Below are 14,830 nucleotides of genomic sequence, written 5' to 3' on the forward strand. Positions count from 1 at the left end.
TTCATCCTCTACTCTGAAGACGCTTGTAATTCTGTTAGTGAGACATATTGCTGAGAAACACTTTTGGATTTTCTTGCATGATTTTATTGAATTTTGTGGTATTCCTTTTCAAGGAGTTGTGTCCGGAGGAATTCGTTCATTTTAAGAATAAAATAGTCATTCGAAAGGTGGATGCTAGAAAGTATGAAGAGAGCTTAAAGGCAGAACTGACGGGCTGGGTGAAGAGCGGTCACGTCCAGGAGGTAATTATCACACATGTTTTGGGTGAAGCACCTCTGTGTTCTTGTCCCCTTGAGTTGTGCTGTGCAGTCATTACTATTTTCTGGCTTTCTTTAATCTTCAGCTTCCATTGTAGGATTTTCAGTTGAGCACGAAGTCCAGTGATTCTGAGATAGACTAGAGAGAGAGAAAGGACCTGTGTCCTTGTCTTGTCCTCTGTCCCTGCCCTGGCGTGTGCTCCACGTTCTGACGGATGAGGACAGAGGGGCCCTTTCCTGGTCATGATGCTCGGGAATCACAGTGACAGCAGCTGAGGAGAGCTTTTCATCCCTTTATCTCTTTTTCATCTGGAAAGTTTTTTTTCTTTTATGATTTTTATTTTAATTTGTAGGAACTATTTTTGTATTACAACCTTAGTCCGGGGTCGTATGAGTTACGAATATTTGTTTTAAGTAAGTTGCTGGTCTTTTTATTTTGGAGTTTGCTCTGTTGTCACATATTAAGGTTTCTGATTTTGGGGGTGTGACATATATTAGAGTTTTCTCAGGTGAGTTTTTCCCATTCTATTTTAACTAACCTCCTGCTCCTATATAATAATATTTTATTCCACTTATTTTGTCAAGAAAAACCTTTAAAATGTATTTGTAAGTGATACGTGATATAGAGAGAAACTTATATCATGTATATATATGTTACATGATGTAGAGAGAAACTTATTTACCCCACCTCCTGCCATGTAGTGGAACCAGCATCATTTACCAAATAATCCTCTTCCTGACTGATTTGTGTTGCCTTAAAAAATTGCATGTTAAATTGCACGCGCGCATGTGCGTGGGTATTACTGTTTATCTTTTTGTTCTCTCGTATATGATATATAAATGTTGATTTATATATTTCTTTGATGGTTCTTTTGCAATGTTTTATTTTATACTTTCATTATTTTTGTTTTTGTTACATAGTCTATTAAAGAACCACAGAAATATAGATTAGATAACTATGAAAATGTTTTAGCCAGAGGCAGGAATTCATGTCTTCATTACGCAGAATTTACAATAATTTTCTTTTCACTGCTACAGGCCAGAATGGTCCTGAGGAATCTTCGTCCTCCTTCGGTTGTTAGTTCAGAAAACATGGCACGTATGTTTCCACATCTTGTTGAAAAGCTAAGACAAATGGAGAAGTTACCTGCACTGTTTTTTTTGTAAGTCATTTAATTTGTTTTTGGTTGTAATTTGTATTAGATGCATTCTTTTAAGTAGAGGGAAGTTACACAAACTTGACTCTTGTAAAATAGTGTTCAATACGATTTTTGGTTCCCTTTTGTTATTAGAGCGCCGATTTAAAACTACACCTTTCTAGTTTAGTTCTTACAAAAATAATTTTACTTGTGCTGTTACATATCACCTTCTTTATTTGGTTTTCCTTCTCCATTTCTTCTTCTCCTTTTACTCTAAACTAGTGTATTTTTAATTAGGTCTTGTTAATTTTCAGTCAATACCTAGGTTTTTTACAAAAGAGATCGAATGTTTATGCACACAATTACCCCACATAAAATTAAAGTAGCCTTGCAATATGCTAGTTTAAATCCCAAGGTGCCAGGAAGTCTGGACCATATGTCCCTAGGTATTTCCATTTCAAAAGGTATAAAGCCCAGACTCTGGAGACATTTCTGGATTGTAGAGGCCAGTAATCCCTGGGTTTACCTGGTCCCTAGAAAGAAATAGTCACAATCCAAGAAGTTAGGATGAAAACCCCCAATTCTCTCCATCCTGCCTAAAAGAGCAAAATTTTACTGTACGATCTCACTTGTATGTGGAATCTGAAAAAGCCTTACTCATAGAAACAGAGTAGATTCGTGGTTTCCAGGGACATGGGGGTGAGAGAAAGGGAGGAGATGCTGGTCAAAGGTACAGACTTCCAGTTATGTAATGAATAAGTCCTGAGGATCTAATTCCATCATGGTGACTACAGGTAACAATACTGTGTTGCATACTTGAAAGTGGCTAAGAGTAGATTTGAAATGTTCTCACCACAAAAGGAAAGAAAGGTAACTTTGTGAGGTGGTGGTTTTGTGAACTAACCTTATTACACTCATCGTTTTGCTATGTTTACCTTTACCAACTTGTCATGTTTTGTATAACTTAAACGTATGCAGCGTTATATGTCAATTATGTCTCAATAAAACTGAAAACAAAAACACACAGAGAAAAGCAAAGGAGGCACTAAAATTCACAAAAGATTTGGCCGTCAAGAAATCTGACTTATTTCACTAACCATAATATTCTCTAGTGAAATAAGTCAGACAGAGAAAGACGAATACTGTATGCTATCACTTATATGTGGAATCTAAAAAATAATACAAATGAATGTGTAAGTAAAACAGAAACGGTCACACAGACATAGAAAACAAACTTACGGTTACCAAAGGGAAGAGGAAAAGTGGGGAGGGACAAATGAGGGGTTTGGGATTAACAGATGCAAACTACTATATATTAGATAGGCAACAAGGACCTACTGTATAGCACAGGGAATGATAGCCCTCATCTTGTAATAACCTAAATGGAATAGAATTTTCAAAAATACTGAGTTACTATGTTGTACAACTGGAACTAACATGATATTGTAAATCAAGTATACTTTGGAAAAAAAAATATCTAACACTAAGGGTCTTTGATGCTGTTACAAGACAGACCTAAAGAGCAGTGGAATTAGACACAAGAACAACTACAATAACAATAAAAATAAATAAAAAGGAGTAAAACAATTTTTTCTCACCTCTTAAGAGAGGAAGAAGGAGCATCTCTCTTCTGTAAATAGAGAAAATCCATTGTTATCTGTTCCTTGCCTGTGGCGTGCCTGACCCCTCTTCCAGGAGAAATCTCTGGGGGCTCTGCTTGCCATTGCCCCAGGGGGGACTTCTTGTTTCCTGTAAGGCGGTTAATGATGGGTCTGCCGACCCAGAACACCTCGTGTGCCTGTTCAGGATGAAGCTCATAAAAGTGGAGATTAAAAACTCAACAGCTGTGTGTCAGGATGACAGCAGTGGGTGGCTATATGACTGAATTGTATTTATCACATTACTTTCAAGGCAAGCGTTCTTTTCCTTTGTTTCCAGATTTAATTTAGGGGCTGTAGAGAGAAGCGCTGGAAGTGTGAAAAGGTTCCTAGAGATAAAGCAACAGAGCAGAAGGCCCCTCAAGGCTGATAAGGAGGCCTATGACATGGAGAGCAAACTTCGAAAAGTTAGAAAATCCCTTGAGACACAGAAGACAATGTGAGTATGTGGCTCAACACACTGGTGGTTGGAAGGCTGAAATACGTCACAGGTCCCAACAGGAGTGTACACTGGGCTATGCAGACATCCTAGCTGTCCCTTATTTGCAGGCCGGTTCTGTGCTTCGGAGAACTGTGTGTGCTCCTGGCTCCTGCCTTGTTCTCGGTGTCTAATTCTGATGACTCTGCGTCTGAGATGCGTCTTTCCTTCCTCCCACCCTCCCATCCTCAGTGGCAGCCTGGTCTGGACGGGCCCGCATCTTCCTCGGGCGATCGCAGAGGTCTTCTTCTTGGACTTGGGAGCTCCGAGGCTCACCACCACCCTGCGGTGTAGCTGACACCACTCTTGCTGACATTCTCATTGATTAACTTACCCACACTCACTGTTCCTTCTCCTGGGCCATTGTTGGTGGACCACCATCTTTGGAGTTTTGCCCTCACTTTTTCAGATCACGTCCTACTACTCTCATCCTTCAATACTCAATATTTACTCTTCTCCCTGCGTGCCACGTCCTCCTGCACTTTCCCGTGACATGGCCCTTTTGCCTTGAGGTCCCTCCTTGCCTCTCGCCCCCAGAGCTTCTGCTCATGAGTTCGCTGTGCCTCTCTGAAGCTTGCCCTCATGCCCCACTTAGATTTAGTGCCCTTTCTCCCGGGCTCTTGCTACGCTGCAGTATTTAGTAGGTCGATTACGATGTGTTGCTGTCTTATTCCTAAATCGTTACGCTCTCTCACAGCAGGGACCGTGCATTTTCCTCTTTTTATTAATATGTCCAGTTGTTATCGAATGACTCAGGTCCTGATTCTCGCTGGACCCGATTACATACTCACAGATGTCGGCAGAAAGGAAAGGTTCCTTTAATCAGGATGCCGGCAATGTGGGGAGATGGTGGACTCAGTGTTCCCCCAAAACCACCTCTGAGATTCTGTTCGGCCATGGAAGTTTTAAAGGGAAGGAGGAGAGTAGTCTCAGTTAATCACTGAGATGGGGGGTCAGGGTCATCGCCGTCCCCCGCTGTGTGCAGGCTCGTGGAATCCTCGTCAGCTTCCTCTAGGTGTTCTCTCGATCACGCCGTTTGTTGGGGAGATTACTGAAGGGGAAACTTGGGAAGAGATCTGGTCACCTGTTAATTACTGACTCTTCTCTCCTCCTTCTTTGATCTGCAGAAAGAACCGATACGTTAGGCAAAGTATTGCTTGATCTAAAGACTTGAAAGGTGTACTTGGGCCGGAGATGAGTAGAGCATGGGGTGCCTGATGAAAAGTCACGATGCAGCTCTGCTAAAGTGACAGGGAATGGGGCTTCCTGCTGAGGGCGGTTTCCTGTAAAGAGCTGCTTACACAGTCTTAACACATTGCTTGGCAGGTCACAGCTGGTCCATAAATATTTTGCAATGATTGGTAGTTATTTCCCTGAAAGTTGAAACAGATTTTAGAGCTTCTCCGGGCTCAGATTTTTCACATTCTGGAGCAGGTCAGAATTTCCTGCTGACACTTCTGTGTCTCTTCCTTCTGCCTGTCATGCTGTTTCCCTGGAAGTGATGGTAGGTGTCAGCCTTTTCAATCACTAGACAGCTTAGACACTCAGACAGCTTTTCTTCAGGACGCTGGCAGTCACGACGTCACGTTGCATTAGTGACCAACAAGCCAAGCTTTAAAAATAAGACGAATGTTTTCGTGAACTAAGAATGCTGCTGTCATATCGGTAAACAAAGGATGTTGCAGCCAGCAAGCCGCCACTTTCCCCGGCAGCGCACCCTGAGGGGACTCAGGATGGGAAAGCACAGGACACTGGCCCCAGAGAGCTGAGGTGCACATCAAAGGAACGATTCCAGTGAGTCCAGACTTTGCATCTTCCCATACACAGAAAAGCGCTAAATTCCTTAAACTGGAGGTGTCTGGTTTTCTTTAATTAGCAGTGATCCTTTGATGTTCGGACCACCTGGTCCTTGTTGCAGAAACTCTTGTGCGTCCTGGCTCCTCCCATCACCTCCTCGGAGCAGTCTCTCAGAGTTATCTGAGCTGCTGTCTCCTGGGCTTGAAGTCCTAAGAATGTCCACCGAATAGAACATAATTCTCAACTTCTAGGTTGTGCATTTTCTTTCCGTCAGCATTTTCCTACCTCGTTCAGCACCATGATTACACTGAGGGTGTTGGGACCCTTGCCCTGGGCCCTGTGCTTCAGAGAACCCCAAGCCGGCTTCCCCATCTGCAGCCATTCCCTTAAAATGAGGAGTTGGTGCAGCTCAGGAGACATCCGTCTGGAGCTCCCTCTCACCCTTGAGATTCCAGGTGGTTACGGAGCTTTATTTGTCGGGGTAGGAGGAGGTTGTATTTTATCTGAAAGTTTGGTACCTCAATTTAAAACTTAGAAATTCTTAGACAACAGTATGGGGGCCTCCGTTAGCCCTCTGCCTGTGCTGGTCCCGGCATTGCCCCTGGAGGTGAAGGGAATGTCCCAGGAAGTGAGTTGGTGGCGCGTCTGCTGCTTGCTCTGTATTTCTCACCCCTGAAATGGAGTTAGACGGGACACTGGTTAGCATATATTCTCATATTAGGAGCTGTCTTATGTGCAAAGGCGAGAGTGTCGACTGAAAAAAAAAAGCACAATCTAAAAGTTGAGAATTAGGTTTTATTTGCTGGACGTTCTAAGGACTTAAGCCCGGGACGCAGCCTCTCAGACAGCTCTGAGGGGCTGCTCCCAAGAGGTAAGGGGGGAGCCAGGATGTAGAGGAGTTTTTGCAACGAAGGCCAGGTAGTCGGAACATCAAAAGATGACTCTTAATTAAAGAAAACCAGACATCTCAAGTTAAGGAGTTTAGCACTTTTCAGTGTATGGGAAGATGCAAGAGTCTGGGCTCACTGAAATCATTCCTTTGATGTGCACCTCAGCGCTGGGGCCAGTGTCCTGTGCTTTCCCATCCTGAGTCCCCTCGGGGTGCACCACGGAGGCGGGCTGCAGAGGCTGCAGACTTGGCGGTGGGCAGCCTGTGGGTCTCCGTCCTGAGTCCCCTCAGGGCTCACCGTTGGGGTGACTGCAGTGGCTTGATGGCTGCAGCATCCTTTGTTCACTGATATGGCAGCAGCTTTACTCATTCACCAAAGACAAACCAAGAAAGGACGAGAGATGTGGGTTCTGTGAAAGGCGGTTCCCATGGAGTGATGGATAATGCGCTTTGGTGACTGAGTCCAAGCCAGTGTTTGTGGGGCAGTGTCTTAGGCCAGATTCCCCGCAGAGATCTGAGATGGGACCTCATGGAAGTGATCTGTTGAAGGGGTGTGCTCGAGCGGGACCTGCAAGAAAGCGACGAAGCAACAGAGGGAAAGTGAGGAAGAGGCGTAAGGGTGTGGTGAGGCGTAAGGGTGTGGTGTTGCTGGAATATTGCTGACCCCGGCCAACGGGGAGGCCTGGGTGCACTGCAGGGTCGTGCCAGCGTGGGTCGAGGGGGCTGTTTCGTGTACCTCTTATCAGTCAGGTACTGGCTGGGGGCCACATTCCCTCCCAGTCCCAGGAGGTGTTGTAACCTTACAGGCATTTCTTGGGAGCTCTTGTCAGCAGAGGGCAATTCTGCAGGGGATGGTGTCGCCAAGAGCCCTTGGCAGCCAGACTCAGAGCTGCTGTGGCAGGAGGAGAGAAGGAGGAGAGAAGGAGCTGGCCTGCACTCGGCCATGTGGAGCCGGGGGCACCTACCTTCCTCCAAGCCTGTGAGAGAGAAAATGCTCATCACTTTAGCACAGGACAGGGGGGTCATATTGGGAGAACTGGATTTGGCAAGAAGGATGCTTAGAGTAGGAGGAAGGGAGGGGAATATTCAGACACAATAGGGGACTTTTCTGATGAGGGGCCACCGTTCCAGATGCTTCCGAGGGAGAAGGTTGGTTCAGGGTGGTCTGGGGGTATGTAGTAGTGCATGTCTGGGTGATGAGGGGATCAAGGATGTCCCGGGCTTCCTATGGCGGCCAAACGTGGCCGTTCATTACTTAAAATTTGTTTTTATAAACAGAGATAAAAGAAGCCAGAAAAATCCCAGAAAAATGGATCAAAGCCTAATCCTTGAAGCTGAACGTGCTAATCTCCTCAAGGTTTTTGAGAAGAACTTGGAGATCCCTGAGGACTGCACATATGCTGATCAGAAGGCCATAGATGCTGAGGTGAGCCCTTAGGATGGAGCAATGCTCCTGGAAATCATTTCACACTCCCGCTACTACTGCGCAGCTCCAGACGCTGCTGGGTGTGATACCTCAGTGCCGTCGCTTCCAGAATAGAAATCCTTGTGCGTGGCCTTCTGTCTGTACCTAACCCTGAGGGCTCTGCAGAGCATGTTTGAAGAAGACAGGATTAGGTTTGTAGAAGATTTCTTGCTTGTTAATAGTTAACCCCTGGGGGTGGCTGCCCTTCCGTTATTTCTTCCTGCAATACTGTTTTTCACAGCCTGAATTCTACGCTCCGGTCTCACACACCTCAATCGAATATTTCGGTACATGTGGTCCAATACACTTGAAATAATATATACACAGTTTCTCTAAAGCTCAGGATTTCTGTGTTATAGTCAAAACATGCCACCAAAAAGACATTGAAATATCTAAATGTGGTATGCCGTTTCTTCTTCAAAATGTTTTATGGTGCAAATAATGCATGTGTTTGGTAGATGAATTTGAAAATACAAATTAGTAACAATAAAAGCCATGCCAACCGTCGGAAGCAATCACTGCCCTTCTGGATGAACCTTTCATGTCTTTGTGACCACACACATACGTGCACACGCATACACGCACACATACATGCACACACACATAGGTGCATACAGTCATATGCCTGTGTGTGTATATGTGCATTCTATTGTATACATTCTTTTGTAAATTTCACGGTTTCCTCCTTTTCGAGAACCATCATCATTTCGTGGGTCCTTGATATCCCATTGTGCAGTTGACTCTACATGGAGGGTATTTTGCTTTTGGATTTAGGGTTTGGGGTTTTTTCTTTTCTTCTCTCTTTCATAAGCAGTGTTTATTTTAACACATAAAACTCTGCATGCAAGTGGATTTCCTCCTAGGGCAGGGATATTTTTAAGGCTATCTGTGACCAATTTACAGTGAGAAGGAAGCCTTCCCAGACCATGTAAGGTAAGGAACCTGCTCTGCTTGGAGAAATCCCTCTCCCCAGGGAGAACTCCTGGGGCTGATCTGACCTCCCTCAGGCTGGAGCGGCTACACTCACACCTCCTCTGGGGATTGTCTACTGCTTGGTCAGTGCTTCTCACCCCTGAAATGGGGTGAAACAGCGCGAGACATTCTGCTCCAAGACTTTGGAACATGTCTGATAGTTACTGTTGTTCCCATAAAATGTGTTTTATACGTAGAGTTAATTTCAAATAATTGGCCTCATTTAGCTAAATTATTATATAGTGTGCCTGTTATTTTCATTTCACCATTTTAAATTCTGATTTAAATTCAAATTAGATAAGAGACGATCAAAATCCCTAAAACTCTTCTTTCAGACTTTGCAGAGGGTGTTTGACCGAGTGAAATTCTCAAGGAAAGGCGCCGAACTGAAGGCTTTGGCAGCAAGAGGGATTGGATATCATCACAGCTCTTTGAGCGCCAAAGAAAAGCAGTTAGTTGAGATTCTTTTTAGGAAAGGATTTATTAGGGTAAGTAAAGTTCTTCATTTTATAACTTGAAACTCTGTCTATATGAAGCTGAGCACCATAACGAATGGAAAATAACCATTTTTCCAATCTAATTATGTCTTTTTTTTTTTTTTTAACGTCCCACGATACCACTGCATTTTCCATCTCATTTAGTTGAGGGAGGGGGTTTGAAATCTCTCATTCAGTTTATCTCTTTTTCGTGAGATTCAAGTATCCCTTAAACAAGTACTGTTCCAACTATTTCCAACTATGTTTGAAATACACCTGTGGCGATCTAGGAATAAACGCCCACTTTTCATTTATAATGTTCATGGCATTTTGTCAGCTGTTCGTGTGATTTTGGCTGTAGATGTCTTTTCATGGGTGTGGAGGACATTCAGGGTAGCATTTCGATCAGATCTTTTCCTAGTGTACTAGGAGAAATAAGAACCAGGATGTACTGCTTCCCCGGGGCCAGCTGCACGGCTCGGCAAACTTTAGCGGTACCATCCTCATACTCTGTCCTGTCCCTGGTGGCGGACAGGAGGAAGGTTCCCTGAATCACTTGACACCCAGCCCTTGTTACGTATGTGGTGTGTCCCATAAAGATGTGAGGGGATCCTCTGGATACATTCACAAAGAGGGTTTATATGATTTCCTAGTTAATTTAGAGGTTGAGTAATATTTTAAAATAGACGCTGACTTTTTCTGATTTGCCACATTAATTTTTTGAATTATGTACATTATATTTGTGTGTGGTGGGGAGGGGAGAGATAGATTCTGTTACTCTAGGGAGTATCATTTAATCTTAATAAATAAATCTTGAAGAAAATCTGACATCCTGATTTAAGGGTAATTCTGTAATCTGGAAAAAAACCCAAAATGTATCATTAACAACGTTGTTTAGCTTTTTTCTTAACTAATAACAAGTTATTTATTTATTTTAAAAGTCAATAACCAGAAACAAAATTTTTTACATGATTATGAATTGAGGTAAGGAGGCACAACTATTTTGATCAGCATATCCTGGGTCTAAAATAGTATCTTAAATAGTAGTTGCTCAATTACCAGTAGCTTAGTAAATGGTTAACTGGATAAGGCTAGGCAGAGTACTGTGGAAACAGAGATAGCTTTGTTATTGAGAACACATTTTTCAAAAGGTATTTATTCTAGTTATAGTATAAATTTAATGTTCTTTCTTTTCCCATTCATGTTCTTATTGAAGAACTTTATAAAAATAGTTAATAAATGGTGTGTTTCATTTTGACAGAGTATCGATATCAGGTTCAGAATAATTAAAGAAAATTATTCCATATACTTCACCATTAACCTCAACTATGACTTTATGATAATCAATATAAATAGAAATAACAATTAGAAATACCCAGCATTATATGAAAAAAAATGAGTAAAAATAGATTATTTAAGAAACTGTAAAATTTTCCCTACTCCTTTTCTGGTCAGTTATTATGGCAATTCAGGGAAAAAGGTAAAACTTAATTTGCTCTATTACTTAGATAATTTATTTCCATAGAAATAATCTTCACAGATAAGTTATAGTGGGTGAGGCTGGCCACTGCCCATAAGTGGGTCTATACAGTATTATTCCCTGTTGTGGGAAGTTCCCTTTCTAGTCATTTATTACAGAGTATTTCCTGAGCACCTGTCATGTGCCTGGTACTCTTTTTGGGGGGTGGGGTACACGATAGTGAAAGGGGCTTGGAGTCTGAGGCAGGACAGTAAACACACAGATGATACACTTGAGGTGGTCATTAATGCCATGAGTAGGCATAATGAGGACGGGGCCATCATTTTGGATGTGGTGGTCCAGAAATTTCTATTTGACATTTGAGCGGAGGATTGAACAAACCAGGTAACTGGATACGTGGGAGAAGAATATTCTGGGCAGAGCAGAGTGAGGGGCAAGGCCCTGAGCAGTGAAATATGACATAGCAAGAACGCCAACGTTCTAGATCCTGTAGTTCAAGGCTTTCAGTCGCTCCGTGGCATTCCACTGGAATGCTATTTTATGAAGTAACTGTTTTATTCTCCTTCTAGGTGGTGACCGCTACGGGGACACTTGCTTTAGGAATCAACATGCCTTGTAAATCTGTGGTTTTTGCTCAAAACTCAGTCTATCTGGATGCTTTAAACTACAGACAGGTATTGTGATATGCAGAAACTCCCTATTGCATTGCTAAAATAGGCAATAAAAAAATAAGAAAGGCGAGCCTTGGTTTGCAAACGTGCTGCAATTCACAGGGACTTTCCTGCAAACCTGACAGTCACATTTAGCTGTGGTATAGGGCCGGTCACGGGCTTGGTGTTACATGACCTTGGGTGAGATCTCTAACCTGCCTGGTCCTTCTTTGCTATCTCCAGAATAGGGATGATAAGAACGGTCCCATGGCATTTGCAAGAATTCAATGAAGTGATTTGTAGGGAAGACACACAGGTGCAAGGTGCTTGAGGACTCCCTCCTCGTCCAGCCCCTTTGCCCCTGAGTTTACGCCCTGGGGTTCTCTTTCATGCTTCTCTTGTCTTTGCCCCTGCTGTGCACTGTACTACCAAGCCGACTTTGTTATTCTCCTCCAGTGGTTTTGATTTTGGCCTTGCAATTTCCATTTCCATCGTCTTTCATCATACATTTTGAGCTTGTAGTCATTAAACAGTTTTCCTAATTTTCAGGTCTCCTGACTCCACTGTGTCCTGAACGCAGACGGTTTACCTGCTCAGGATCACTTGGTGAATATTTCTGCTACATCTATCAGCCAACATTACAGGTTTTATCCAAGTGCCCCCCACCCCACTTCCTCACAGAACACTTCCTTTCTATTCCCTGATGGGCCTTGTTCCTACCCAATACAACATCCTTAGTTTTTCCTCCATTTTACCAACCCCTGTCCTTTGGATTTCTCCTTCTGCTGCTGTTCTGGGCATGAACCCTCCCCCCATATCATCTTTGGGAATCTCTCATTTAGGGGTCTGGGGCCGGCGTCATGGATGGTGAACTTGGCAGTGGAAATGCCAAGGTTGGAGTCCTGGGTCTTTCACTTCTTGGCGTTTACCTACAGTGACTTTCTTATTTCCCAAGCCCCAGTTACTCTACTGTAAAATGCAGACAATGATTACACTCTCCTCATAGGGTAGTGGTTGTAGGGCCTTTATACAAAAGGTGTAAAGGACTTGGCACATTCTGAGCACTTAATAAGGAGAACTAATATAACTTCTGTAAAGAGTTTGTTCTTAACTTCCTTTGTACAAGTAGCGTTTCTGAATTTTATCTCACTCTTGCGTCTCAGTTTGTGCACAATTTTTATGGTGATTTGTCACTCAGCACACATGTGTGTAGGGGAGAGAGAGAAAAGGGACAAAGGAGGGGGGTGGGAAGGAAGAGAGGAAGGCTCGTAATAAGTTCAGCTGTAAGTGAACTGGAAACCAGGGTCTCGTCTTTTTTTCTTCTTGCTGTATATCATTATACAAATATCTAGCACAGTTTTGGGACTGAAATAAGCACATCAGGATGACGAGTGTCTCTTTTTCAGCTCTGTCTCAGCCACGGTGAATTTCCTGCCTGGTACCCAGTTGGATTTTAGTCTCAGTTCTGTAACGGTTGGACATCTTCACAGTGTACTTGCTCTAATGCAGTATAGAAGGCTCAGTTCTTATACTGTGATGGAGAAACTGTTCAGGAAAGATTTACTTTGTGCTTCTATTCTGTTTGCAGATGTCTGGACGGGCCGGACGACGAGGTCAAGACCTGGGGGGAGATGTGTATTTCTTTGGTATTCCACTCCCTAAAATCGAAAAGCTCATCAAATCCAACGTCCCTGAACTGAGAGGGCAGTTCCCTCTCAGCATCTCCCTGATCCTGAGACTCATGCTTCTGGCTTCGAAGGCAGATGACCCCGAGGACGCTAAGGCAAAGGTACTGTGGGGATGGTTTCTGGGGCTGAGTCTCCATTACTGGCCGGGCTCTTTTTTACATCTGTAGTGATAGCTTCTTGGAGTCACCAGTCTTTAATGCTTGCTAGTGTCTTGGCTGGTAGAGAACTGGGGGTGGGTGGGGAGAGTAATAATTAGTTTTGTTGTCTCTGTGAATCATAGAATTTATGGCCAATGGGCATTTGGAGTTGCCCCCAGATTACTATTTTCACGTATGATAAACATTGCCCCATAGGAGTGAAGGGTGCTAGCTATGGATTTTAAAAGATCTGGGTTACAAAAAGATTTGTGTTTATGATTTTGTAATAAAAGAGTTTATTTTTCGTAAAAAAAGTAGCCCAAGTTCATCAAAGAATATTTGGACAATGCAGAAAGTTGAAGGAAGAAAAAAAGCACCTACACCTAGTTTGACTCTCCAAAAACAGTCACATTCTCATTTTGCTATTTTTTTCAGTCATATTTCTAAGTGTAGGTGTGTATTTGGTTCCTTGCAAAGATATATTTATATTTAGTTGGACTTAAGACTGTGGTTATAAACTTACCGTGAAGTTTTCTGCTGAGATAAATACTTTGAGTCTAATCCCACAATGAGAAATTTAAAATTCGTAATTAAATATTTGGTTTCATCCTTATGAAGATGCATTGTGAAAGGGACCCACTCCTCCCTGGGTTTGTATATTGATTCGCCTGCCCTCTAAATTGGATCCCGTTTGCCACGGTGAGGATTCTTCCAGGACTTTTGTGATGAGCAGCCTCTTGTCATGTTGTTGACGCTCCTACAGACCAGGTGCCTATCATTTCAGACCAAAATTTCCCCATGTTTGAGTTCTTATCTTTTACCTCTATACAGGAGAGAGTCTTCTTGCAAACTTTTTAATTTTTTTCAAAAAGGTTTTCTGAGTCGCTGGTCTTCTTTGCCTTGGCCTGTGTGAGGAGCTCTCTCGGTAACCTTCACACATAAAAGACTCAAGTGTGGGCATAAATTTCTTGGAATATTCTTTTTACTTAACACATCAAGCTAGAATCACTTCACTGCCCTCTGGCATTTACTGTCATAGAGGAACAGACTCTTGAAATCTCCTCTCGAGGAACTGTGCTAATTCCTGTTTCCTTATAGTTTATTTCTTTCTGCCTATGTAATTATATGAGTATTTTAAAAAGTCTGTATATTTAAATTCTTTTCCCCAGGATTTTCTATCTTGTGTGTCTTTCCTTTTATGTTTTATTGATGTTTTAGTTATTACATGATGAAAACTTTCAGTCTTCATGCTCAGAAGTTTTTATCGCGGTAAAATACATGTAACGTTAAATTTGCCATCTTAACCGGTTTTAAGTGTACAATTCAGTAGTGTTAAGAACCTTTGCATTGTGCAGGGCTCAGGTCATTCTGGAACTAAGAAAAGATTTCTTAAGTTAGATCTTTGATATTTGCTTCCGTTTTGATTTGTTCAGTTTCCAGAAAAAGTTATAACTTTTAAAATCAAAAGTCGTTTTCCTGTTCTCCGCTGTTGTTTTTCTTCATTATGAGAGAACACTTGAGTTTATCTCCTGCGTCTCTGATGCACTGTCTCAAGTTTCAGATCTACTCCTTAGGGACACCGTGTGGATGTTCATTCTGCTGCTGGACTTGTTTCCCCGAGATTGTGCACTGCTTCCGATGTCACCCTTTCATATCATAATAATGTATTATTTTTTAAATGTCGATTTATATTGTCCATTTACCTTATGCGGTTGTGCCTTGTTTCATAAGAGGTCGTATCTTT

General features: G+C 42.6%; 1 protein-coding gene across 1 annotated transcript in view; it reads left to right on the top strand.

Annotated features, from left to right (window-relative positions):
- Positions 1–14,830, top strand: part of DDX60 (DExD/H-box helicase 60) — a gene marked incomplete at its 5' end in the record, with an annotated part of 77,410 nt that overhangs the window by 44,184 nt on the left and 18,396 nt on the right. Inside the window, 7 exons of the mRNA XM_082842372.1 lie at positions 114–242; positions 1,296–1,420; positions 3,335–3,493; positions 7,497–7,644; positions 8,991–9,143; positions 11,181–11,285; positions 12,850–13,050. Of these exons, the coding sequence (XP_082698498.1) occupies positions 114–242; positions 1,296–1,420; positions 3,335–3,493; positions 7,497–7,644; positions 8,991–9,143; positions 11,181–11,285; positions 12,850–13,050 (1,020 nt within the window). The remainder of the gene's footprint in view (positions 1–113; positions 243–1,295; positions 1,421–3,334; positions 3,494–7,496; positions 7,645–8,990; positions 9,144–11,180; positions 11,286–12,849; positions 13,051–14,830) is intronic.

The sequence above is a fragment of the Leucopleurus acutus genome (assembly GCF_964270905.1).
Source record: "Leucopleurus acutus genome assembly, chromosome: 7".
Taxonomy (NCBI): domain Eukaryota; kingdom Metazoa; phylum Chordata; class Mammalia; order Artiodactyla; family Delphinidae; genus Leucopleurus; species Leucopleurus acutus.